The 26,383-nt window shown below is 47.9% G+C and overlaps 3 protein-coding genes across 5 annotated transcripts; 1 reads left to right on the forward strand and 2 right to left on the reverse strand.

Annotated features, from left to right (window-relative positions):
• Positions 1 to 10,757: 10,757 nt before the first annotated feature.
• On the forward strand, positions 10,758 to 18,051 carry FOXO4 (forkhead box O4). Its single transcript, XM_043569659.1, has 3 exons — positions 10,758 to 11,636; positions 15,165 to 16,224; positions 16,551 to 18,051. Exons 1-3 carry the CDS (start codon positions 11,175 to 11,177, stop codon positions 16,556 to 16,558), a joined length of 1,530 nt encoding a protein of 509 aa, XP_043425594.1. The 5' UTR covers positions 10,758 to 11,174; the 3' UTR covers positions 16,559 to 18,051.
• A 483-nt stretch (positions 18,052 to 18,534) lies between these two features.
• On the reverse strand, positions 18,535 to 20,828 carry CXHXorf65 (chromosome X CXorf65 homolog). Of its 3 annotated transcripts, XM_043570458.1 has the most exons (6): positions 20,393 to 20,828; positions 20,184 to 20,270; positions 19,864 to 19,998; positions 19,484 to 19,552; positions 18,896 to 19,002; positions 18,535 to 18,672 (listed from the first exon to the last, which is right to left on the reverse strand). In XM_043570458.1, exons 1-6 carry the CDS (start codon positions 20,415 to 20,417, stop codon positions 18,565 to 18,567), a joined length of 531 nt encoding a protein of 176 aa, XP_043426393.1. In that variant the 5' UTR covers positions 20,418 to 20,828; the 3' UTR covers positions 18,535 to 18,564. The 3 variants fall into 3 exon arrangements, with proteins under 3 accessions (XP_043426393.1, XP_043426395.1, XP_043426394.1); XM_043570460.1 differs by lacking the exon at positions 20,184 to 20,270; XM_043570459.1 differs by lacking the exon at positions 19,484 to 19,552.
• Positions 20,829 to 21,176: 348 nt separating this feature from the next.
• IL2RG (interleukin 2 receptor subunit gamma) lies at positions 21,177 to 24,932 on the reverse strand. The gene is made up of 8 exons (XM_043570242.1): positions 24,777 to 24,932; positions 24,403 to 24,556; positions 24,003 to 24,187; positions 23,628 to 23,767; positions 23,050 to 23,212; positions 22,383 to 22,479; positions 22,056 to 22,125; positions 21,177 to 21,711 (listed from the first exon to the last, which is right to left on the reverse strand). Exons 1-8 carry the CDS (start codon positions 24,889 to 24,891, stop codon positions 21,526 to 21,528), a joined length of 1,110 nt encoding a protein of 369 aa, XP_043426177.1. The 5' UTR covers positions 24,892 to 24,932; the 3' UTR covers positions 21,177 to 21,525.
• Between the last annotated feature and the right edge of the window lie 1,451 nt (positions 24,933 to 26,383).

The following is a 26,383-nucleotide window of genomic DNA, read 5'->3' on the forward strand; positions in this document are numbered from 1 at the left end:
CATGAACGGGGGAGGGTCAGAGAGAGGGAGACACAGAATCGGAAACTGGCTCCAGGTTCTGAGCTGTCAGCACAGAGCCTGACGCGGGGCTCGAACTCACGGACCGCGAGATCATGACCTGAGCCGAAGTCGGCCGCTTAACCGACTGAGCCACCCAGGCGCCCCGAAAATCCTCATTTTAATACTACTTCAAGATAAATGGCTAGCACTATGGTACATTCAACTGATAGACTATTATGCCAATACTAAAATTATATTTATCAACCTGTGTAATAATTTGAAAACATCCTTATATGTTGGGGGGGGACCTGAAACACAAAATTATTCATATAATGCGATTATAACAATGTTTTTTAAAACTCTACATAGAACAGGGGCGCCTGTTCTATGGCTCAGTCAGTAGAGCATACAACTCTTGATCTTAGGGTCATGAGTTGAAGTCCCACATTGGTGGTGGAGTTTACTTTAAAAATATCTATGTAGAAGGAAAAAGTAACAATGGAAAGAAATATAGTGAAAGTTACTGTAGTTTTCATTGGGTGATGGCACTATGGGCACTTTAAATATTTTTCACTGCATTTTACAATTTTTCTTTAATAAACACGCATCACTCCTATAGTAGGTGGGGGAGAAAGTCTCAAGGGAGGTAGAAGTCCCCTGGTATACACCAGACCACAGTCTCTAGGAAAACAGGACTGTGTTTAAGCCTTCTTTCTCTTTAACTTCTATCTTAATGGCCTCATACCACTTACGGATTAACTGGGTGCATGACCTTATGGAAGGATGCTAGAAGACTGGCCTCAGGAAAAGAAAAAAGGGGATCAACAGTGGAAACTGCCAGAGGCAGGAAAAAAAGAGACTAAGCAAAGAGATCAGAGAAAGTAAACATAAAAGAACAGGAAACGGGAGGGGGGAAAGAAAGACAAGAGGATAGGTATACTTTCATACATTGTCATCCGAATGAAAAAGAGGAGTTAGTCATGGATTTTTATGACAGGCATAGCTAGCATATTTTTCATGTTATTTTATTATTGTCTGTATTAAAAGTTTGTGTATTTGTGCTTTGTGCCTCACTATTCCTTCCAGGGGCAGGCTGTGTACTTCTTCAGCCAACACGTGCTGTCATATCTGCCTGATGCTGCCAGGGAAGATCAGCTAGACATTAGATCTGGACATTCTGGAGCCTACTCTAAGAGAAAATTGCATAACCACGTGCCTATCTGTGTGAGCTATAGATTTAGCAAGTTATATGGGACAGTCAGGAACCTTCTGGTTGATAAAGGAGATCTGGATGGGGATTCAGAGAGTCCCAGAGGTGTTTGTGGAAAACAAGAAAGTACATCAGTTCCATCTGGGTCTAAACCCCATCAATGACACACAACTCAACTAACTGAACAATGCTGACTCGTAGCCTAGACTGTTTTTGTAAGATGTTTGTATTATTCTGTTGATTTTATATATTACTTCTGACATTTTTGAAGATTTTACTGGGCTAGTGGGATGACTGATGGGGTATTTTAGTTTATTAAATGTCAAGGAAGGTGTTAGGATTAGAAATGATTTTCTACATGGTTTGGTTTGAGTATTGTCATTCCCAGAAAGGCAGGATTTCTGGCAACTTTGTTTTTTCCATCTGATAATCCATCTTTTTAACCCATCTGGGAACTAGGAACAAGGAGACTTAACCTTAAAAGAAGGACATGTAAAAGTGCCAATACAAGATCTTAGCATCATCCATTGACTTTTAGAGGGTGGACGCAATTGTCTTAGAGTTCCTGATCATGTAATTTGTAGTATATAGAATTGTGGTTTCCATTATCCTATGCAAGAGCTGTGCAAGAGTCTTGTACCATCCAATACAGTATCCACTAGCCACATGTGACCAAGTTTAAATTAAAGTTAAATAAAATACAACTCAGCTCCTCAGTTTCCTGGCCACATTTTAAATGTTCAATACGCACATGTGGCTAATGGCTACCATATTGGACGGGGCAGATATAGAACATTTCCATCATCACAGAGTTCTACTGGACAGCACTGTGAATCTAGCCTCACAGAATGGTGATATGTGGGGACGAAGCATTTCTGTGATTGCAGGTAACGTGACTTATTTTTTCTTACTTCACATTGTCTCTTTGCATTGATATGCTCAGAGTGACTAGGGAAGTTGAAGAAGTTCAGCAGATTTGTTAGCCCTCTTCACACACACACACACACACACACACACACACACACACACTAATTCTCCTTTAGGGAATGACTAAATAAATGTAGCATAGTCATTAAATGAAATATTATATAACATTTATGGGGAATGAACTACATGTATCAATAAGGATAAATCTTAAAAACTGTTTGTGTGAAAAAAGCCAGTTGCTGAATGTAATCATTTCTTGCACACAAAACAAAACTGTATTTTGTCTCCATGGGATTATTTTTTAAGATCTGGACAAAAACATATCAAACTCATGACAGTGGTAACTTAATGGAGGGGTAAAGGTAAATGGGATAAGGGACCAAAGGACATTTAACTGTTTCTACAATGTTCTACATTTTTAGAAAGATTTTATTTTTGAGTAATCTCTACACGCAACATGGGACTCGAACTTACGACCCCAAGATCAAGAGCCACACAATCTACCTACTGACCCAGCCAGGCACCCCTGTAATGTTCTAAATTTTTAAAGGAAAACATATTCATGTATTACTTGTGTAATTATAATTATTCAAACAGGACACAAATTTGTATACAAAATATGAATATAAACATGAAAAAATATGGTTGTGAAAAAATAAGAAAAGTACACAAAACTCTAATGACAAATCATGTTGAAATGGTGGGATTGTGGGTATTTTCTTCTATTTCCCTATTTTTAAAGAGTTTTTTTGTCTTGTGGCTGTAATGTTAATACAATAAAAATTTTTAAATAAAAAATGAATCCACCTTTCTGCTGCAGACATAGTATTATCACATATCAGGTGTAGCTCTCAAGAGGCAATTGGCTCTGGTACATGATTAGTGCCAGAAATAACAGTTCAACATCATTTATGTAAAAAAAAAATAGTTAATTGTCCTTGGTGGCAGTCTCCAAAATTCAATTGGTCAATATAAAACCCCACTCTGCAGCTAATTCATACCGGCAGGCACACTGGGACCCTACAGTTCATAAAACCAGAGGTTCCATTAGAATATTTATGAAACTTCCCTTCTTATACAACAGACCACTTGACTGGTTATTGGGCTTTGAAAATTGCTCAAATCAAAAATCCCTCTTCTGTTGTGTGGAACTCAGATCCAAAAGCTGCTTCCTACAAAAAATCCGGCTTTCACCTGCACCCTACCTCCACAGGGACGTGAGGTAAACTTCCGTGGAAGACAACAACGTTGGTCAGTCTTCTCAACTTTCAAGCCGGAATGTAAACCCTGTCACCCAACCACCTGTTCAGCTGGCTTCCAAAACATATGGATCCTGCCTCAGTCAACAACAGAGCATACCAACACTTCTGGCCTTCATCAGAGAAGTGTAGTCAGCCTCTGAGGTCCTGTCAAAAGCTTGGCTGTGGGAAGAGATATTTATGGAATATATTGTAAGGGACATTCTATCCATCCACTCCTTTAGGTGGCATTTTAAATTGTGCCCTCAGATCAAGTTAAAGCACCAGAAGGTTACATGCCTGAACCATATTAGCTCAGCCTCTGCAGAAATGCTTTAATGTTACACCCTTGGCTTTTAGCCAAGGTAGTTACCAACAAGTAATACGAAAATCTCTTCTGTGATCTGCTATGAAACTGTTACTGAGGACATTGTCCTTTATGTTAATCCCACATGAGAAATTTCTTATGGAATTTAGTGCCAGCAATGAACCATTATGTAGCTGTTAAAAATTATAATTCTGGAAGACTAAATATGAAAGCGTGTTTATGATATGTTCTTTGAAAACAACAACAACACAAAATGGTAGATAGACTCTAATTGCAGCCATGTAAAATTATTTGTGTCTGTGGATGACGACCGAAAGCTGATAGGCAAAGAAGAAAATTGTATGAGGGCAATGGGATTGCAAATGTTTTGTTTTTTCAAGAATTTTTGCTTGCTGTCAGCCTGTCTTTGCAATTGGGAGAAAAAAGAATTTAGTGACATGAGAATCTCTGTCTGTGTTGAGGAATTGCTATGTGTCTTTCTTTCCAATAACAATTTGTTATGTCCCCCCTTTCCCCTGTCTGCCCCAAAAGATGGACTTAATGACTGGTCATGGCACTTTAGCTCCTTCTTCCTTTCCATGCCTCTGATGTTCTATTTCTACAATCTTATAATGTTTGTACTTTTTTTTTTTTTTTGGTAAAGTGCCCAAATCCCTTATAGAAAGAGGCAAAATATAAAGCATTTTCCCCCTCTTTCTCTTTCTTCCTTTCTTTCTTCCTTTCTTTCTTTCTTTCTTTCTTTCTTGCATTTTTTCCCACTTTAAAAATTATACACATAGTAAATTGGAAATATATAAGACAGTAACAAGAAAAAAGCTACTCACTGGTAACACTTTTTGGTATTTCTTCCTATTTTTTCCTCAATGTATTGTAAACAAAATTATGAGCATATACATATAAAGTATCACATCCTGCTCTTTTCATATAACTTTAAAATATAAGCATGTAAAAAATAAATAAATAAAATAAAACATAAACATGTTTCCCTGTATTGGAGACTCTTATGGTTAATAACCCTGGTAAATATCATGCTGGTAGGACTTTCTTTTTTTTTTTTCCCCAGTAGGACCTCCAAAGGTTGGAACCACTGAGGCTGCAGGAAGGGTTAAAGACGAAGATGGAGGGGCACCTGGGTGGCTTAGTCTGTTGGGTGTCTGACTTCAGCTTAGGTCATGATCTCATGGTTGGTGAGTTCGAGCCCCACATCAGGCTCTCTGCTGTCAGCCCAGGGCCTGCTTTGGATCCTCTGTCCCCTTCTCTCTCTGCCCCTCCCCCGCTCTCATTCTCTCTCTCAAAAATAAATAAACATTAAATTTAAAAAAAAAAGACAAAGCCGGAAAGAGCCAGAAAGTTCAGGTGAGCCCAAAAACTGAGAGATGAAGCTTTGTAGACCTTATTTCTGCAGGGGGCCAGAACTGAATTGTGTGGGTGTTAAGTGTAATCTCGGGGAATCCTGAGGCCAGAAGGGCAATCCGGGGTCTTGTACCCAGATCGGAGATCACAGGAAATAGGATTTTCGAGCTAGGAAAGATGTTAGCTGTCATCTAACATAATATGCTCATTTACAACTGAAGAAACCAAAGCCAGAAGGCAGACAAATTGACTTGTGTGGGCTCTGGAGTCAGAATGCCTGGATCTGTCCCTCTGCTCTACCACTTAGTAACAGCGGACAATAGGTAGATGTCTTTACTCTCTCCAAGTCTCATTTTCCTCTGTGAAAGGAACGTAGTCAAAGCATTTAATTTACATGTGTAATGTGTGGATTAAATCAGATAATCCACATAAAGCACTGAGCACAGTACCCAACACTTAATAAAAACTCAATAAATGTTACTTTTTAATAGTAGTGTAATTATTATCATTATTCAACTAGTTAGTGACAGAACTATGACAAGGTCTCAGGGTGCTTGGGTGGCTCAGTCATTTAAGCATCTGACTTCAGCTCAGGTCATAATCTCCCAGTTCGTGAGTTTGAGCCCCACATCCGGCTCTGTGCTGACAGCTCAGAGCCTGGAGCCTACTTCAGATTCTGTGTCTCTGTGTCTCTCTACCCCTCCCCTGCTCGTGCTCTGTCTCTGTCTCTCTCTCTCAAAAATAAATAAACATTAAAACAAAGAACTGTGACAAGGTATCAGCTATCCTGACTCAAGCTAGTGCTCTTTTTTTTTTTTAATCCAGATTTCTGGGTTATTTATTTATTTATTTATTTATTAAAGTTTAATTTATTTTGAGAGAGAGGAGAGAGAGAGAAAGAGAGAGAGAAAGAGAGAGAGCAGGGGAGGGGCCGAGAGAGAGAGGGAGGGAGAGAGAATCCCAAGCAGGCTCCATGTTGCCAGCGCAGAGCCCAATGTGGGGCTTGAACTCACAAACCGTGAGATAACGATCTGAGCTGAAGCAAAGAGTCTGACCCTTAACCAGCTGTGTCACCCAGGAGCCCCTAGTGTTCTTTTCGCTGTATTGAACTAAGTTCCAGGGTCCAGAAAGGACTGAAAGTTGCCTTGAACTTAGTAGTGGTACCAACTCAAATCTACCTGGGGCTAAACCTGAAGACTTTAGTCTGGGGTACACTTTATGTAAAAGCACTTAGCCTGGTGTCTGGAAAACAGTAGGCTCTTATGAAAGGTTTCTTGGGGAGCCTGAGTGGCTCAGTAGGTTAAGCGTCCAACTTCAGCTCAGGTCATGATCTCTCGGTCTGTGGGTTTGAACCCGCATTGGGCTCTGTGCTGACAGCTTAGAGCCTGGAGCCTGCTTCAAATTCTGTGTCTCCCTCTCTCTCGGCCCCTCCCCTGCTCATGCTCTGTCTCTCTCTCTCTCTCTCTCTCAAAAATAAATAAACATCAAAAAGTATTTTAATTAGATAGATAAGAAAACTTATATATACATATATGTGTGTATATGTAACATATATATGTGTATATGTATATGTAACATATATATATTACATATATATATAAGCTTTCTTAAGAAGATTTTTAAAAACAGTGACAGGGTTGGGAGGGTGGTACTGGTTTCTAAGAGAAGGACTAGAAATCTTTCACAGAAGCACATAAAGAAGGACTTGGGGAAGAGGGCTACCAAAACTATGTACATTCCATATGTGTCTGTGAAGACCAGAGACAAGTAGAGGTTGTGCTTTCTGAGATTCCTCGAACTTTTTCATTGTTATTTTTGTTAACCCTTGCATCTTTCCCTATAGTTACTAGCAAAAAAATCCTATACAAACCCTCGGTGGGGGTTGTGTGATTTTTCAGAGTTGGGCAGGATAATAAAGAAGTGGGGAAATATCTATCTCAATTCAAATTAATAAAGCCAATTCGGCAGCAGGGTTGGGGGGGGTGGCACCCAGATAGAAAAGTGGGCAGTAGCAGCAAAAGATGCAAAAGAGTCACACCCCTCTATGATCCTCAAGAGGGAAAAAGCAAGTCATGAGTGGGGAGCCAATTGAGTCCATAAACTCAGGGGTTGCAACTGGGAAAAAGGCCTGTGTCACCCCCCCATATCCTGCCATATCTGTTCATAATTTATTACTACAGTGGTTTTATGGAGGCTTCCTGTTAGTCTTCTTTCCTGACCAATGTCTTTTCTATTTTCCAAGGCTACCTTGCTAACTCTGTCCCTCAACTAATGTATATTATTTTCTTTAATATTTTTAATGTTTATTTATTTTTGAGAGAGAGACAGAGCACGAGCAGGGGAGGGGCAGAGAGAGAGAGGGGGAGGGAGACATAGAACCCAGAGCAGGCTCCAGGATCTGAGCTGTCAGCACAGAACCCGACATGGGGTCCAAACTCACGAACTGAGAGATCATGACCTGAGCCAAAGTCAGATGCTTAACCAACTGAGCCACCCAGGTGACTCTAAGGTATATTCTAACATTCCCACAGTAATAAGGTGAATAACCTTGACCTCTCTGGATACATGCTTTAAAGTAGCAGTGTTTTTTACCATTGCACAGATTCTTTAACTCTCCCTCCTAAATCATCTGGTCTTATGGGTTATGGTCATTTTTGTCTTTCTGGGATTTCAATCCATACTCTCATCTTAACAGTAAAGACTAAGGAAGTATTTGTTGATTTATTTCAGAGTTTATAATCGAGTGGGGGAGACAATATGCCCTCATGAGATGAAAAACTATGTAACCACAAGGACAAAATTAAAGAATACAAACTGAGCTCGTAGAAGTTCAGGAGACACAAAGCAGATAAGTGATCTGTCACGTTGGGCTAGTTGGAGAAAGTTTCCAAAAGCATGTAAGTTTTGAGCTTTGAATTGGAAATTTAAGGAGGTGATGGACATGAGTTGGTGGAGAAGTGGACCTTTCCAAACAAATACACAGACAACACAAGATAGAACTCAAGCCAGGACAGATGACTGCCCCACCCTTGCCATTTCCCTGGCTCAGCAGCTCTGCATGATCTGTCACCACACCTGTTTCAGTTCGAAGAGAGCTCGTTGTGACCTAGTGGCCACCAGGCCCTCTCCTCTATCAAACTCACCATTCCCGCGGCACTTACCAGGCTGTGTACTGCAGGAGGAAGAGACACACACAGGACATGTTTACAGGCATTGTGAGCAACTATGTCCCATCTCTCTAGTCTGGACCTTAGGTAGGGATACATGGTCTTCTATTTACCCTGTACATGACAAATGGAGCACAAATGCACTTTGGAGTAGAAGGAGGCAGGAATATATAGAACCAAGATGGTTACATTACCTACCGTGAGTAGCCTAATATCTCTTTGAAGCCTCGATGTACCGCCACCTCTAGAAAATGCCAAGTTGTATAGCTGTCCTTCCTGACAAGAGGAAGGCCTTGTCATCACATAGCACATATCAAGCAACACTGCAAATGGTACAATGCTAGGCACTGTACAGACAAGTTATGCTGTCTAGCAGGAAAATTGAGACATGGCCAGACAGAAAGTACACATGATACGCTTATTAAAAAGTTGTCAAGGGGCGCCTGGTTGGCTCAGGCGGTTAAGCATCTGACTTCGGCTCAGGTCATGCTCTCACAGTTCGTGGGTTCAAGCCCCGTGTCCGGCTCTGTGCTGACAGCTCAGAACCTGGAGTCTGCTTTGGGTTCTGTGTCTCCCTCTCTTCCCGTCCCTCCCCCGCTCATGCTCTGTCTGTCTGTCTCTCTCAAAATTAAACATTAAAATTTTTTTTAAAAAGTTATCAAATGTACAAATGTAATGTCATTCAATTCCTGATCCCGTTCATTCTGCCAGCATTTGTCCAATGTGACCCCTTGCTAAGGGTCACAGAGATACATAAAACTCGTCTCTCTGCCCTCGAGGAGTTCAGTTTAGTGGAAGAGATGTATGTGTAAAGAAATAATTACAATACAATATGGTCTGTGCTATAAAACACAAGCCTGCACAAAGTGCTTGGGAATGCAGAAAAGGGAGAACTCCACCTGAGAGGAACAAGGAAGGCTGAATAGGAGTGTTCCAAAATAAGAGACTTGGGGAGGGGACGATGAGAGGGAGGACACCCCAGGAGGTGGAGGTATAAAAGGGTATGGCATTTCCAGGAAACAGTACAAAACTCTGGTTGCAACTTAGTGTGCCCAGTGAAAGATGAAACAAGAAAGGTGGGAAGTGGCCTGAAACTGAAGATACTGTGTGTACCTTGCTAGAGAGTTTGAACTTTATCGCATAGGCAATAGGGAAAACCAAAGGAAGTTTCAAGCAGGGAGATTTTATGGTCATAAATAAGTGTTATGATCCTAGTTCCCCTGCCTCCTAGCTGTGACTTTGGGTATGTCACCGAATCTCTGAGCATTAGTGTCTTCATCTGTAGAGTGGGGTTGATAGCAGTACCTGCTTTACAGGGTGGATTTGAGGAGTAAATGAACTAATGTATGTAAAGCAATTAGTACAGCGCCTGGCACATAATAAGCGCTCCATACATTTTAACTATTATTACCAGGAGTGTTTCTTAGAAGGGTGATTTGTTGGCAGCATGGAACATAAAACCATAGTGGGGGAAAAGACTGACGGCAGGAGGTGCAATTAAGATGATATTGCAATTTAATCCTGTGATAAATAAGGTATGCAACTGCGAATTGGATGTGAGAAGTTAAAGAGATGAAAAGGCAAAAGGTATTTTAGCTTGGAAGACTGGGTAGATCGGGACAACTATTGACCAAATTCAGAGATAAGGGTAGCCAGAGCATAGGGGTGTGGGTGCAAGAACAGATGTGTTAAATTTGGGACCTGTTGAATGAGAAGTGAAGCGGCCCAAGACGGGAACCTGGAAAATATCAATATTTAAGGGCAGGCCAGAAGAGCCAGTGGAGAAAACTGATTGGTCAGCCACCGCACGGTCACCGTGATTGCACTTGGGGGCTTGGGGGTGGGGAGAGGCGGGTAAAGGAGACACTATCATCAGTATTTGTTTATGTTACACAAGCCCGTCCATTCTTTGCTTCTTGCCTCTCGGTTTTCTGCTTCTTGTAGAGACCACATTTTTCCCTCCTGCCCTCTCTCCACTAAAAGAAGGAAAGGTCTAGCACCCCTCAACATGGTCACCTAGGCGACCCGGAGTCACACGGGAGGAGGTGGGAAGGGGGTAAGAAAGGAGGAAAACGACTTTTCAAGAAAAGAAAAAGTCCGCAACGACCTCTATTAATTAAAGTTCCACCTCCCTATATCCTGCCACGCCGCTCTCCAGCCGCCCTTATCGGGCTCCTAGCCGCGAAGTAGGACGGGAAATGTAGTCCTTAAGGCCGACTAGGGTGGCACGACTGAAGAACTCGGTTTCCCAACTGGCTCTCCAGGCGCGTGCGCAGATGGCTGCCCCGGCGAGTGGTAAACAGAGACGTCAGGCGGGGGCTGCGGCTGGGAGCAAAACAAAAAGGAAACCCGGGGGGCGGGGGGTGGGGGGGTTGATAGGGGAATTGGTGCGGGAATAGGAAAGGCTGGGGCCGCGGGGACGTGGACCTGATTAAGAGTGGAGGGAAAGGAAGAGGCGGGGGGAGGGGCAGCTAGGGGAGGGGCAAGTGACGCGGGGGAGCGGGGCGTGGGGGAGGGCAGTGATCCGGGTGGAGGAAATTTGGGAGGAGTGTCCGGGGGGCAGCAACTTAAAAGGGGGAGGGAACCGCGGCTAAGGAGACGTTTGGTGATGGGAGCGCAATGTATGAGGGGATACGGTGCCTCAGGTTTAAAAGAGCAGGAAGCTGAGTGAGAGGTTGGAAAAAAAGTGCCTTCGCTAGGCGGAGGTTACAGGTGGTGTCTCAGAAAGAGCTCTGAGGCTGTCCGCTTGTAGTCGAGAAGAGGATCAGAGAACTGTGTAGAAGGGACAGCTTGGGGGCTAGCGTCCTGGGGCGAGGGGGAAGTTCGCGACTTTCTGAGGACCGGCAGGAATGTGCCTCCTGGCCCTCGGTGCTTCCCCCCTGGGGGGAGGCATCGTGAGGGACTGTGGCAGGCTCCTCTGAACGCTGAGTGGCGGAGGTCCAACTCCACGTATGGATCCAAGGAATGAGAATTCAGCCACAGAGGCTGCTGCGATCATAGACCTCGATCCCGACTTCGAACCCCAGAGCCGTCCCCGCTCCTGCACCTGGCCCCTTCCCCGACCAGAGCTCGCTACCGAGGCGTCCGAGCCGCCTGAGCCGCCCGAGGTGGAGCCGGGTCTGGGAGAGAAGGTACACACGGAGGGGCGCTCAGACCCGATCCTGTTGCCCTCCCAGCTCCCCGAGCCGGCAGGGGGCCCCCAGCCCGGGGTCCTGGGGGCTGTAACAGGTCCTCGGAAGGGAGGCTCCCGCCGGAATGCCTGGGGAAATCAGTCATATGCAGAACTCATCAGCCAGGCCATTGAAAGCGCCCCCGAGAAGCGACTGACACTCGCCCAGATCTATGAGTGGATGGTCCGCACTGTGCCCTACTTCAAGGACAAGGGTGACAGCAACAGCTCAGCAGGATGGAAGGTAACTATGACCCCCTTACCTCTGTCCCAATACCATCTGCCCCTGGGATCCCTAGCCTCCTTGCTGCCGTTCTGGGGCCCCTTTTACGCCCCCACCCGAGAGACCCACCTTCAATCATCAATTACACATTTACTTAGGACATAGTATATACCACGCTCAGTGCTTGATGCTGGAGGATCGCAGATGAATAAGACACTGTCCTTGCCTTGGAGAAAATTGAATTCTCTGCTCACTGCTCAGCACTCCCAGCACTTTGGCTTGAGCTGCCCCAAACACTTATTCCCACAGAGAAGTCTTTATCCTATGTACAGCAGGAACTGTGTGGATTCCCCACATGAACCTGGCCTTCCCTCCTCCCCCACCTCCCACCCCAACACCTTTTCTCCCATTCCTGTGGGATTACTTGGATTCCCTGCTTGCTTCTCAATACCTCAGGGTAGAGGTACTGTTCAAGAACTCCTCTACCCAAGAAGAGGAGGTAGAGTGGCATAGGTTAAAAAAAAAAAGGTGATATTCATGGGGTAAGGTAGCTGATCTTACGGACCAGGAGGGAAAAAAGGGGGCATGAGCTGCTACCTGCCTCAGTTTACCCTGTAGTGCTAAGAAACTCCCTAGTAAGGTGCTATCTAAGTCTGGGAGGAGAAGAGTTTTCATTTACTGTTGAGGAATATTAGTTACAAAGAGAGAGAGAGAGAGAGAGAGAGAGACACAAGGCTCTGACTTTAGAGCAAAAGGTTGGGAGTTCTCTTGGCCTTCCATGAAGAAACTGTGAGGAAAGATCTCACTAGATGCTCGGAAAACTTGTCCTGAGAAGGGGCCCTAATCGTGAAACGGGGAGCTTCAACTCCTTGACATCCCGCACCCCTGTAGGTGGTGACATCAGCGTACAAGAAAGTACAGAGGGTTGAATGAGCAGAGGGTCCTCCCCTAGGTAGAGTAGATGGACAGAGGGATCAGATCTGCAGTATTCCTAGGAGTTGGGCAGGACAGAAAACTGGACAGCTGACTGAGACCCTTGGCACTATTTCTGGGTAGATTGCCATGCCACAGTCTCAGCTCATAAAGAGCTCCCTCCCCTCCTTGGACCCAGCCTACACAGCTGTTTTTTCTTTTCCCTTAGGTTCATTTTCCAGGGTAGAAGAAATAATCATGAGTTGTTAGTTATGCTGTGGGAGTGTAGTCCCTCCTTATAATTTACACTTATTTGCGGCTTTTTAGTTTACAAAGTAGTTTTGACATTTTTTGTTTTATTAATTTTCCCAGCAATTCTTGAGATTCCATGTTTTACATACTGGGAAACTAAGGTATGGAAAGGTCAGGAAGCTCGCCTAATATCAGCAGAGTGAGGACTTGAACTCAGGTCTAACTATAAATCATATATTCTTTCTGCTAGCCCATGCTACCAAATTCTCTTCGTTGGGCTGAGCGCTGGGCCTTCAAGGCTCTCATCCCCCACCCCCCACCCCCACTCCAAGGAGTAAGCTTCACAGCCTGAACTGGCTTCTCTGGGGATGTGCTGAGATTACTCCCACCCCACGGTGTGGGGGGGGGTGGTGGTGGTGGTGGCACTCAGAACAAGAAAGCTTAGTTTAGGTGGCTTGGGGAACAATTACCAGTCACCCCCCACTTCCAACAGGTAAGAATTATAGGGAGTCACTCCCCCCACTTCTAACAGGTAAGAATTATAAGGAGCTGACCTCTCCAGGTAGGAGGTTGTACTAGTTCTGAGGCCTAAAGGAGAGGGGATAGAAGAATGGGCCTCATGGGTATTGAGTGTGGAGAAAGGAACGGACCTTCTCAGCAGACCCAGAGTTAAAGGATGGAAGGGGTGGGAAGTCACAGTGGTTCTCAGTTACTAAGGATGGACGGTTACTGTGTAGGTGGACAAGTGGGATTCCTCGAAAGAGCCAGGAGTACCAATGCAGCCAGTGTGGTTAGGAATGCCATTACTGAAGGGTCCCAGGGAGACAAGGAGTTCTTTGCCTCAAGAGCCCTGGAACAAGAAGCTACTTAAGCATCTTTCCCCAGGCAGAGGGTCTCCTTATCTGGAGCACCAGTCAGAAATCAGTTCATGTGTTTCTGACTGTCCATAGCCTCAGCCTCTAGTTTTGCTCCAAGCCCTTCTGGGCTCCTCCTGATTTTCCAAACACTGAAGAGCTCCATGTGGGAGGTCAAATGCCCCTAAGGTTGGAGATCTTAGGCACAAATTCCTGAGGAGAAGTAGGGGAAAGGAGGTAGGAAAGAGTAGGGAGGTGGGGGGGGGGGGGCGGGGACACAAAAGGATGGTGTAACTAGCCTGGGGCAACCAGTAGCAATAAGCTGCTCTGGGGGCTCAAGAAGCTACCAATCTCAGCTCCCTAGGCCCCTGAGGAAAAAAAAAACTTATCTCTCTCAGAATATCAGCAGTGAGGGAGAAAGGGAGAACAGAGGGAGGAAAGGAGGAAGGGAGAACATGGAGCTTCCAATACCCGAGGCACTCCAAAGCTGATAGAGCCTCAAGGGGCCACCCACCAATAAGGTAACATATCGATTATGTACTGGCAGCTTGGCACTCTGAGGGGGGCACCGTTTGAGGGCTGCCTGACTGGACAACATGGCCTGCGCCATGGGCACTTATACTTGATGCGTGTAATTGCATGAGATGGTAAATAGTACAATATAGGTTGGGTAAGGTGGTGTAGAACAGATTTAAAATACCACACAAGAAATTTGGCAGCAGCAGTCAGGCAGCCACTTAATAGAAGAGAGGGGACTTCTCCTTGGTCTTGAGGAACTAGCAGAATTTACTGAGGGGAGATCCTTCCTAGGATAAGGAATGTGCCTTGTGGATTTGAGGCACGGTGAGAAGCCTGGCCTGAGTGAAGTTGAGGGTGTGTGCCCAGTTATCGGGAGGAATCAGGAACAAAGGAATCTGCAAATCCTATGGAGAGCTGGGTCTCCAGTGCCCCATGGGGAGTAGAGCGCCAGCTCTGTTGAGGGTCCAGCCCCTCAGCCTATTCAGAGAACTGGCTCAACACAGGGTCGGTCAGTCCTGGGCTGGTGTTACGCCACTTTCCCGTAAACTCCACCCAAGCCTCCGCTCAAGGAAAGAGATTGGAGCTGTGGAATTCTCTTTCCCCACCTAATCCTAGCTCTTGCTGAACCAGGAGTGTGTCTCCCCAGTGACCACCAACACCAGACAGCCCCTCAGAGACCTGGGAGGAGTGCAGTGCTGTGAGCTTTTCCAGAGCAGGCCCAGTGCCCTCTGCAGTAGGTTGTTACTCAGGCTGTCTCCTGGGCCCTTGTGCCAAAAAGTCTGGAGCAGAGGCTGAGTGTCTTGCCTTTGGGTGGGAACTGTGTATGGTCTCCCCACACACACACCCTCCTTCCCCGCCCCTACCTTTGCCTGTTCTCCTCTGGACTTGGATAGCTCTGAGTTTCAAGGAATGCCCCTGCTATGTCCCAGCATCCTTTGAGGCTGGACTGCTGGCCACTGACCTCCCCTGCACATACCTCATGCCCCTTTCCTGCTGCCTCTGCCCCCTCCAGAACTCGATCCGCCACAACCTGTCCCTGCACAGCAAGTTCATCAAGGTTCACAACGAGGCTACTGGCAAGAGCTCTTGGTGGATGCTGAACCCTGAGGGAGGCAAGAGCGGCAAGGCTCCCCGCCGCCGGGCAGCCTCCATGGATAGCAGCAGCAAGCTGCTTCGGGGCCGCAGCAAGGCCCCCAAGAAGAAACCAGCCGTGCTGCCAGCCCCGCCTGAAGGTGCCACTCCAACCAGCCCCGTTGGCCACTTCACCAAGTGGTCAGGCAGCCCTTGCTCTCGAAACCCTGAAGAAGCAGATGTGTGGACCACCTTCCGTCCACGAAGCAGTTCAAATGCTAGCAGTGTCAGCACAAGGCACTCCCCCATGAGGCGAGAGTCTGAGGTGCTGGCAGAGGAGGAGATACCAGCCTCCGTCAGCAGCTATGCAGGGGGTGTCCCTCCCACCCTAAATGAAGATCTGGAGCTGTTAGATGGGCTCAATCTCACATCTTCCCATTCCCTGCTATCTCGGAGTAGTCTCTCTGGCTTCTCTTTGCAGCATCCTGGGGTGACAGGTCCCTTACACACCTACAGCACCTCCCTCTTCAGCCCAGCAGAGGGGCCCCTGTCAGCAGGAGAAGGGTGCTTCTCAAGCTCCCAGTCTCTGGAGGCCCTGCTCACCTCTGATACGCCACCACCCCCTGCTGATGTCCTCATGACCCAGGTAGATCCCATTCTGTCCCAGGCTCCGACACTTCTGTTGCTGGGGGGCATACCTTCCTCCAGTAAGCTAGCCACAGGGGTTGGCCTGTGTCCCAAGCCCCTAGAGGCCCCAGGCCCCAGCAGTCTGGTTCCCACCCTCTCTATGATAGCGCCACCTCCAGTCATGGCAGGTGCTCCCATCCCCAAGACCCTGGGGACTCCTGTGCTCACACCTGCTATGGAAGCTGCAAGCCAAGACAGAATGCCTCAGGATCTAGATCTCGATATGTACATGGAGAACCTGGAGTGTGACGTGGATAACATCATCAGTGACCTCATGGATGGGGGCGAGGGATTGGACTTCAACTTTGAGCCAGGTATGGTACCTCTTCATCAACAGTAGCATCTCACAACCTCTGGCCACCCCCTAGGTGCCCAGCTAGTCCCATGAGCTGAGCAAGAGGGAGATTTAGAGCAAGGAGTAGCTGGAGCTCCTGGGGAATTGGGAGGGTATCATAGTGGAGAGGCAGAGTTTCCAGATGGGACCTCCAGGCCCTTCAGCAAAGCCCACCCCTAGCATTAGCACAGGAAAACGTGTGGGGAAGGGCTGTCTCTGTTTTGGGGGCGTGTGACCTTAATGGTGGAAAGTTGTCATGCCCCAGATCAGCCTCTTACCTTGTCTTCTATTTTCTTCTTCCCACAGATCCCTGAGCCATGGCTAGAAGCTTTGTCCCCTGCTTCAGAGGTGGAGCCAGGCGTGCCCATATCCACTCTTTACCCTTGACCCTTCCCTGGGAATTTGGGACCCTGCTTTAGAGCTAGGGTGGGGTCTGCTCACACAGGTGTTGAGGAAATTAGAAAGATAAAACTGCCCCATATGGGAACTATGGGGGGAGGGAGGGAGGGAAAGGGGTGGGGGAAAGGGAGAAAGGGCTTATTCTCACTGTGCCAATTAGGGGGTGAGGCCCCCTCTTGGGAGCCTTCCTAGGCTCCCCCCGATTCCCACTCCCTAGGTTTTATAGCAGGGGTGGGCAATGCTGTTGGAAATGTGAAGTCACCAGTGGCCTTACCCCTGCCTTTGGGAGCAGGATTTTTTGTAGTCTTATCTGAGCTGGTCCAGGCTAGGTTAAGCCTTGGATTTTTATGCAGTGGCCCCCTAGGCCAGTGGTGTGGGGTGGGGGGGAGGGTAATAGGGACCTGGAAGGGCCAAGGTCTGAGCACTGGAGAGGCTCACCAGGCCAAATCACCCTTGGAAGGCTGCAGATCACAGAAAGGCTTTTTATAAACTTTTAAAGAAATATAAACACAAATATAGAGATTTTTAACAGTGGCAAGGTGCTAGTGGTGGGGAGAATGCTTTTTTTTTCTTTTTGAAGGCTTTGTCATAGTGACATGATACAAACACTACAGACATTACTCGGGGAAGCATGGGAAATGGGATGAGAGAACACCAGGCCGACAGAGAGCAGGGGGCAGGGGAGCAGCAGTGGAGAGCAGGGGAAAGAACTCCAGCAACGATGACATGGAGACGTGGAGATGTGGAGAACAAGGTCTGGGCGGAACTAGCTTAGAGTTTCCCTATGGAAAAAGCTAAGCCAGGCCCCCTCATTCACCTTGTGTCTGGGAGCATGTGGTGTTGGGTGCAGCCACACTCTCGAATGACCCGCTGCGGGTTAATGCTATGGTGGGAGAGTGCATTGAAGGCCTGGGATTAGTTTGCGGCCGGGGAAGGGGAGGGGGAGAAGAGGGAAGGATTTAGGGTGGTAAAGTTAGGCACAGAGACCTCCCTGTTCCAGGCCCCTGACAGCTGTTCCTGCCCTTCTTCCCCTTGCCTGACTACAGGGGTTATGTGGAAGTGTGTGTGGTGGCAGGCAGGGGGAGGGGCGGAACAGGGAAGGGGGAGCTGGGGAGCTTGGCTGAGGGTCTGGGAAATGAGCGGGATGGAGGAGAATGTGGATCAGGTTTACTAGCACCTGCCAGGGTGGCCATCTGGGGCTCCTTCTCCACCCCAGCCCCCAAAGCAGCCCCTCCCCCAGTCCCCTTTGCATTGTCCCCTCCCCCCCCCCCCCCCCGCCCCTGCTGTGGGTTCCCATCATTTCCTGTGTCAGCGCCTGGCCTACCCAGATTGTATCATGTGCTAGATTGGAGTGGGGAAGTGTGTCAAATCAATAAATGAATAAATTCAATAAATGCCTATAACCAGCTCTGGTTTCTGCTGCCTTTCTGCTCCCCTCGGATAAGAGGTGGGGGGGGGTGGGGAAAAGGCAGAGGACGGACTGGAGGGACAGTGAGGAGGCAGAGAAGTAGGGGGTTGGGGAATTTCAGCAGGAGGAGTCGGTAGATTGCGGTGGCGGGGAGGGAAGATGCCAATCCGTCACCTAACCCCAGCAATAGTAGGCAGGCTCTCTGGATAGAGTGATAGGCCTCTCTGGAGGGGAAGTAGTTTGGTTGGAGAAGACCCCACCCCCTACTCTGTCCCTCAAAGGCTCATTGTAGGAGACTTCACGGTTTTTCCTCACCCCCACCCATGTGCTCCCCCACCCTAGCCCTCTCCTGCCACTCCTCCGAACCCTCAGAACCTCCACGGTGCCTGGGGCACACTCAAGCCTTGGTACGGATATTGGGAGACGGTGTCTTTTCTTGAAAAAGGGGCCTCATATAAAATTCCAGCAATTCCATACCTAATATTACTGCTCTCATTTGGTCACTTTATTCAGTTAGCGATGTCTATCCCTTCTACTGAAAACGTCTGCTCTGGTCTTAAAGGTCAGACCCCTGCGAGGGGGAGGGGGCCCCTCTTCATCTGATCTTCCGGTAGACTTAGACTGGAAAAGGAAAACGTCCATAAGTAGATAAAGAGGCCCCTGCAGGGAAGCTTTCTACAAACTAGGGCCAGAGGCAGGCCAAAAGAGGTTGGAGGTAGGTCTTGGGCTTGGACCTTGGACTTGGAAAGGAAATTCATTCCAGGGGGCCAAGGTGCAGGAGGCTTGTGTTGGCTGGGAGGGAGGGGGGAGTGTGGGGGGGCAGAGCACATTTGGGGAGCCTTACTGGGGCGTTCGCAGTGGATTCGATTGCAACGACTTTCTTGGCTTCTTGGATTTTAAGCATTTTCAATCGATTCTTCTCCATGACATCACATTGTGAGCGCAAGTTTTCTAAGAACCAGGAAAAGGCACCCCCCCATCCCCCCTGCCTCTGAGGACTAAAGATCTTATCTACCCATCCCATCCCTCCCATAATTCCGGTGATCACTTGGAGTAATGGGCCTAAAGCTAGGCTGAGGAGTGATCTGAAGGTGCCTAGGTTTTGCTCTTTTCATTGCGAATTGGGTCACCAAGACTCCAAGAGAAAAGGATAAAGAGCAAGATGGAAACGATGGGGTTTTGATAGGGAAATATATCAAGACAATGCTTGAGAAATGGGGGTGGGGGTAGGGGTGAGTGACACATACAACTCCATCTGGTTTGAGCTACACATCCATCCTAAAGTGAACCTAGGCTGTATTCCCCTTTTCCTAGGATCATGTGATCCTACCTGCCATATCACACCTTTCCCACTCTATACAGAGAATATACTATATCATCCAGCTACATAAGGTCTTTTCCATGTTTCTCCTTCCTCCATCATGTTCCTTACCGATTAGCTCAGGTTCTGGATTCTTCAGAAGGGGCACAAAAGCTTTGTAGGCATTCTCTAGTCGGGTTCCTATGAACACAGCAGTGTGCTATACCCAGCCCCTGCCACCCAGTCTCCACCCTTCCAAAACCCAAGATGTCAGGACCCTAGCACTCAACACGACCTTGAGCTGATGTACCCTATTTCCTCCCCTCAAGACTAATTCTAGGTGGGGGGCATAATATGTGTAAGCCTACCCTATTGTCATAGAGGCAGTGCTCTTTCTTAGGCCGACTAGAGATGGTCAGTTTGGATCTGGTTGAGCGGACCCTATGCTAAGGACAAGGTTCACAATCCATTTTGAGGGCCTTGCTCTCTCAGGAGTGCTCCCAAGCCTCTACCTCGTGCTCCACGCTCCACCTTACAAACGTAGTAGGTGCTTCGAGCTGTAAGGAATTTGCTGGCATAGTCTCCAGGGGTCTTCATCACGAAAAACATCTTCATTGTCCCTGTTTCATCACACAAGTCGATGGTGTCTGGAAGGAGGCCATAGGGTAATTGGGGCAGTTAAGGAAGGAGAGTGGGATCCTATCCTGAATGGGTTGGAGAGAGCTGTTAGATTCAAGGAGCTCTCTTCTTGCCAGTCAGAGGGCTTGGGAGCTAGAAATGATCCTACTTACTTCTGACCATCTGCCATCAGTCCCCTCCCCCAACTCCTCACCTGTTTTAGGCAACCCTACTTTTCTGCGGGTGTAGTGCATCAACAGAAGGACAGAGCAATTGATATTGGCCAGAAACTGCTGATTATCTGAGAAGACATGAGATGGGCCATGTGGCCCTTCTCTAGTATACATGCCATCCCTGTGATCTCCACTGCCCTCAAACCTCCCAGGCCCTACACACAGACTCCAGCTCTGTGATGCCCCTCACCTCCATGTGTGATGAAAATGAACATCCTCTCAAGATCTTCTCACTCTTCAGATAGAGGCCTGATGAGTCATTTGGAAGGAGAGTGTTCTAGAGGTCCTGGGGGAGCTGGAAGTGGGCCCATAGGATTGGGGATCTAGAGAGGTAGATGGATTGCATAGGCCGAAGGGGCCCAGAGAGAGCTATTGGCAGTTGTGGATAACCAGCATCCCTAGGGGTGGGGCCTGAGGCTGCAGTTGAGGGATTATGAGGTCAGAAGTGGTATGTGTGGCAGAAGATGGAGTAAGGATAAGGAGAGAAGAACCTGAGTGGGGTCTGTGAAAGATTTGGTGGGAGTGGGAGCACCACAGTAAATCTAATTCTTTTTTAAAAATGTTTATCTGTTTATTTTGAGAGAGGGAGAGGGAGAATATGAGCAGGGGAGGGGCAGAGAGAGGAAGAGAGAGAATCCCAAGCAGGCTCCGCACTGCCAACGCAGAGCCTGCTGTGGGGCTCGAACCCACGAACCATGAGATCATGACCTGAGCTGAAACCAAGAGTCGGACGCTTAACCGACTGGGCTGCTCAGGTGCCCTGGTAAATCTAATTCTAAAATGCATCCTGGAAGGAGTGCAGGACCCCTAGAGAAAAGCCAAGTTTCTGGAACAGTCCTGTTCTCTAGTTCATTTGTGGTACTACTGCTTCCACATCGTGAGTCTATAACTCCTTTTTCCTACCGTCAGCACCATGCCTCCCCCGCTTATTGCACCCCACGTTTCCCTTGCCCCTGCCCCAAAAACAGACATTCTTGATGATTATCGACAGAAGCTTTATTTCTCATTGATTCAAGAATAATTGAAGGGTAGATGGAAAAGAGGGAGAGAAGGATGGAAGGATGGTGGGGAGAAACAATCCTGTGAGGAAGAGGGGCTGGATTGGGGAAGATGAGAAACCCGGTTCGGTTTGGGGGCAAAGGGCCAATTGGATGATAGGAGAAACTGAATGCGGGTTGGCGGGGGCGGGGGGGGGGTGTTATAGGGGGCATAAAATTCAGAATCAGCCACGGGGGGGCGAGGTGAGCATTGGACCCATGCTAGCTGGATGAGGGGAAGTTAGTACAATTTAGGACTACAGGACTCTGGGGTACTGTCAGGGTATCAGGGCTCCGGTTTCAGGGTGTAACACGGGGGAGCCCAGTAGGGGCTATGCTGGCTGCAGGGGGAGCCCCCAGGCCCCTCCCCTGGAGCCCCTCCTTTTGGGGGAATCTCACTGACGTGGCAGAGCCATTCACTGTAGTCTGGCTGCAGACTCTCCGCCAGTCCCTTAGATACTCCACTCCAGGCCTAAAGACAGATATCTCCAGGTCAGGGGTCAATTAGGGGCAGGGGGTAAAAGACCCATGCTGTGTGCCAAGGGAGCTCTTACAACCAACGTCTGCAACTGCAGTGATCACGGAAGGGACACACAGACTCTTGGGGCCCCCAGTACCACTGTTTCCATCTGCCTCAACCAATTTGTAACCAGTTCTTCTGTGTGTCTCCATCCAGCCCATCCCCCAATCGGTTGGCCACATCCTGACTGTTAGTGCAGGCCCCCTCCCATTCCCTCTGCTCCCCATACTCTGTCTGACTTGCTGGCAGGCAGTCGCTAGTTGACAAACTGCAGTTGCCTTTGACAATGTTCTCACCGAAAAGTTCCCGTGGTATTCAGTAACCAGATCCTCTAGGTTCTTGAGGGTAGGAATCCGGGGCATCGTCCTGACAGAGGAGAAAGAGGGGGCACAGCAGGTTATGCTCTTTTATTATCCGTCTCCCAGTTCTCCCAGATGGAATGAAGAAGGGATTCTGTGTTCTCTGTTCCTGTGGCTTCCTTCTAGCAGCATGCACACTGGAGTGATCCCTCATTCCTTACTGTCCTGCCCTCTATTCCTGGAGACCCTGTGATAATCCTCCTCTACTATTTATTCCCAGCGGCAACCCCCCACCTCATTTTCCTGGTATATCTGAAATCTCACCGTTCCAGCCAGCAGTACACACAGATAAGGCTAATAATCAATCCCACGGAGCCAAGGGGGATAAGCACAGCTTCCATTGCAAACAACAAAGGATTCTCTATAAAAAAAAAAAAAAAAGGAGGAGAAAGAGACCTAACATTTGTAGCGTCCCTACTATGTGCCAACATTTGTACAGCCCCAACTTGGTGCCTGGCGCAGTGCTAGACACTGTCCATACACTTAATCCTCATGACTCCTGAGAGGGACAAACAATTGTTATCTCCACTTTACAGATGAGGAAACAGAATCAAAGAGGTTAGTGATATGCCCCAGGTCAAAGAGGCAGTAAGTAGCAGAGGCAGGTTTAAACCCTAGATCTGTCTGCTTCCAAAGCCATCTTTACCATGCACGATTTCTGGGAGTGCTGTAGGGGAATCTTATACATTCTATATCCCCTCTGTCTCCTTCTCAACAACCCCCCCCCAACACACACACACACTCCAACAACATACTGACCCAACCCTACACAGAAAAGCCCTGCTACCTGAGGGTTGAGGTTCAACAGTGAGGGGAGATGGGCCACCAAAATTGGGGGCTTAGGGGTTGAGCGGTAGAGCAAAAGACAGAGATGCTAGAAAGGTTGGGGTGCTGGGTTCGTGGGTAGGGGGGTGCCTTAGGCCCATTTTACCCTTTGAAGTATTGCTGCCCCAGTGGATCGGGCGGCTCCATTCACTCCAACGCTGAGCGCTTCCACAGAGTGGGTTATAGCGGCTCCGGACACGGAACGTGTAGAATTTCTGCCCATCCACGCTAGGCAGAGAGAAGCTATGTCTGTGGTCCACTGATTGTTCCTTGGGGAGAAAGAGGGTGAGGGAGAGATTGGTGTCTAAAAAAGAAGGAAGAATTAAAACTGCTGCCCCTCTCCACATGTCATCTGGTTCTCCCCAGTTCTTCTCTCCTCTCTGGACTGCTCAAGCCACATTGCTCCCTTCACTGACTAGAATCTAATCCCTCACCTCCAGATCCCCTTGAGGGCTTCCTTTTGTTTACTTGCTTAACAGGCATTGAGGAAAGTATGGGTATGGAAATGTTAATGGAAAGTCACGGGTGATGATAGGAAAGGGAGTTGGATGAGGGTGGACAGAGCAGAGGAACTGGGAGGCAGAGGACAGGAGCTTGACAGCAGGCCCCCCTATGTGGCTGATTGAATATTTTATCCCCATTTGCTTGGCCTCAGCTGCTACATTCATAACCCCAGTCACTCACTGTCCAGCTGCGGTCCCAGTCACTCCGGTACTGCACAAGGTGCTCCAGACAGTGGTCCAAGTGTCTGTTACTCCAGGTCAGTTCTAGCTGGGTTTCGCTCAGGTTGCGAAGCGTTAGGTTCTCCGGAGCCCAGGGGATCACTGGAGATATGCATGTGTGTGTGTGTGTGTGTGTGGTCATTCCCCTGGCCTAGACAAGTTAGGATCCTGAAGGTAGTGCCCCTGATCCCTTCTCCCTTCCCTATTGGATCCCTCGCCTCCTCCTTTCTGCTTAAGTACCCTTAAGGTGAAAGAAAACCACTCCGGACACTCCAGCACACCACAATATTTCCCCGGCACCCCCACAATATATCCCTTGAAGCCCTTTCCCCATTACCCAGATTCTGCAATTTCAGCCTCTGTGTGGACTGCCTCTTGGGTTCCCGTGGGTCCTGGAGCTGGACAACAAATGTTTCATAGAGATGTATCTCCTCTTTTTGCAGCCAGCAGCCAGAAGTGATCTCTCCAGAGAATAGATAGTGGCCACACTCCTGGACTCTATCATCATTGGAGTTCTTGTACCTAGAGAAGGGTTGAGAGGAAGGGGGAACAGTGGTATAAACTTGGGGACTACAGATAAGACAGCCCAGCCTCATCTCCGAACTGACGTATGACTTACCCCATGAGAAAATGGTAGGGAGGCTGGGATGCTGGCTACCCTCTTTATTGGTCCCCACGAAGTCCCATCCAGCCCACCTCCTCTTACTCCCCTGTGCTCCCCTCTTCCCTTCTCATACCAATAGTGCAGAGTCAGGTTGGTGGGATGGGGCTCAGAGCTGCTGTTCCAAGTGCAATTCATGTACTCAACATTGAACACAAAACACTGGACCTCTGGGAGGGGCAGAGTGGAAACACTGAGGGCCACAGGGGGTGTAGCGGTCAGGAAGAAATCTAGGTTGGGGAGAAAACGAAGTGGGGGAGGGGAAGACAAGAAATGATGGTCAGGAGAAGCAGCGGCAGGAGGCAGAGAACCCTTCCCCTTTCCTTCTACACAGTACTCTTAAATTCTACCCGCATCATTCTAACGTCCCATGGCAGGTTCAAGCTTTCTGTAAGGCTCCTTCCCACAGCCTCTCTTCTCACCAACCCCCTTCAGTCCCAGGTTTCCCACCAGCTGTGATGTCTTCATTCCCATTGGGCTTGGGGCCTGTCGAATTCAGCCCCACCCCCAGCAGAGGCAGCTGCAGGAATAAGAGGGATCTGAGTGGCAATGGTGGCTTCAACATGGCGCTTGCTCTTCGTTCCCTGGGTGTCGACTGTCAGGAACCTGGGCCCCTCACCCATTACCCCTCCCCACCCACACATTTCCTTCTGTCATAGCTTCCGGTGGAAAGAACCTTAGAAACCAGGGCTTTACAGAGGGTGTGGCAAATGTGTGCTATGACACAGGCTAAATCCTCTGGGAGATTAAGTGTTAATCTAATCTGTAGATGTACCACCTCTGCTGTAAAGTGGCATTATAAGTAGAGACTGAGGGTGGGCACACAATACTGTCACAGACTCAAGAATCCTCAGACCACCTAGATCCTGGGAAGGATCTGTTCACCACCACCAGCATCACCATGACCACTCCCAACCACCTTCTCATCTAAGTCATTTTATCTTGTAGAGTGGAGGGTCTGGTCCTTCCTCCCCCTCCTGTGCTATGCTCTTTCCGGGACTCAGTCACCCTGAAACCTCGGTCAAAGCCCCACAGTCTTGGGTGGAAAGTACAGTCTTGGCTCCTGTGGGCACATGTATAGCTGTCTTTCTTCTGACCTGACCCAAACCAGAATATCCACCCTGAACTGCCGCCTGATCTGGGTCCCTGTTGAGACTGGTGAGGAGGTCTGACTTAGAAGTAGATTCTGGAAATGGAGGAACAACAATACTGGCTTCGAACTCATCTTCCCCTAAATCTGCTTCTCTTCCTGTGTTCCCTATCTCAATTAATGTATCATCACCCTCTCAGTCACCCAGACTTGAAACCTCAAAATCGTTGTCAACTCCTCCCTCTCTTTCATCCTGAGAACCCAATCAGCTCTACATGTGTTGTTTTTCCCAGAAGTGTCTTCCTTTCCATGAGCACAGCCACTGTGCTAAGTCAGCCTCTCATGCTCTGTAGTTGTGATTATTCCTAGAACCCACTAACTGGTCTCCCTTTCTAAAGGCCCCCTGCTCTCTAACCCATTCTTCATCTTATTGCCAGATTTTTCTTCCCCCAAACACAAGATCTGATTGGAGATGCTGTTTATAGAAAGTGTTTATTTAGCAAACATTTATTAAGCCCTAAATATGTGCCAGGCACTGTGCTTATGTTCTAACGCACCTTAATTTTCTGTGGGTTAAAATTCCTTAGGGTTCAGGAAGTGTTACCTCCCCCAGTATATTCTCCTCTCCCCAGTCAGAAATAATATTGTCTTTCTACTGTGCTTCAATAGCATTTGTTAGTGTTACTTTTATTTATTTGCTAGTTTTATTTTTTTTTAATTGTTGTCTGTGAGTTTTATTATAGCACTCTGTCTTTTAACGGGCGATGCCATTGCAGAAAGGGTACTGGCCCAAGAGTCAAGGAGACATCTTAGTCTCAGCTCTGTTACTCAGTACCTGGATAATATCGCACAAGTGAAATTTTACTCTTTGAAAAATCAGCTTCCTCATCCACAAGATGGAGACAATTACAATCCCTAACAGTGGGGCTGTTTGCAGATTAAAGGAGATGATGTCTGGAAAGTATCT

Source organism: Prionailurus bengalensis, chromosome X (assembly GCF_016509475.1).
Source record: "Prionailurus bengalensis isolate Pbe53 chromosome X, Fcat_Pben_1.1_paternal_pri, whole genome shotgun sequence".
In the NCBI taxonomy this organism is placed as follows: domain Eukaryota; kingdom Metazoa; phylum Chordata; class Mammalia; order Carnivora; family Felidae; genus Prionailurus; species Prionailurus bengalensis.

Bases quoted from the DNA above. Each gene is read 5' to 3' on its own strand.
- FOXO4 (XM_043569659.1), top strand. From the start codon at position 11,175: ATGGATCCAAGGAATGAGAATTCAGCCACAGAGGCTGCTGCGATCATA. The intron at 11,637-15,164 runs GTAACTATGACC...TGCCCCCTCCAG, and splicing joins ACAGCTCAGCAGGATGGAAG to AACTCGATCCGCCACAACCT.
- CXHXorf65 (XM_043570458.1), bottom strand. From the start codon at position 20,417: ATGTTCATTTTCATCACACATGGAG. The intron at 19,999-20,183 runs GTGAGGAGTTGG...GCCTCCTTCCAG, and splicing joins AGTAGGGTTGCCTAAAACAG to ACACCATCGACTTGTGTGAT. The intron at 18,673-18,895 runs GTAAGGCTCCCC...TTCCTTTTCCAG, and splicing joins AATCCACTGCGAACGCCCCA to TCTAAGTCTACCGGAAGATC.
- IL2RG (XM_043570242.1), bottom strand. From the start codon at position 24,891: ATGTTGAAGCCACCATTGCCACTCAGATCCCTCTTATTCCTGCAGCTG. The intron at 24,188-24,402 runs GTATGAGAAGGG...ACCCTTCTCTAG, and splicing joins AACCTGACTCTGCACTATTG to GTACAAGAACTCCAATGATG. The intron at 23,213-23,627 runs GTGAGTGACTGG...TTTCTCCCCAAG, and splicing joins ACTGGGACCGCAGCTGGACA to GAACAATCAGTGGACCACAG.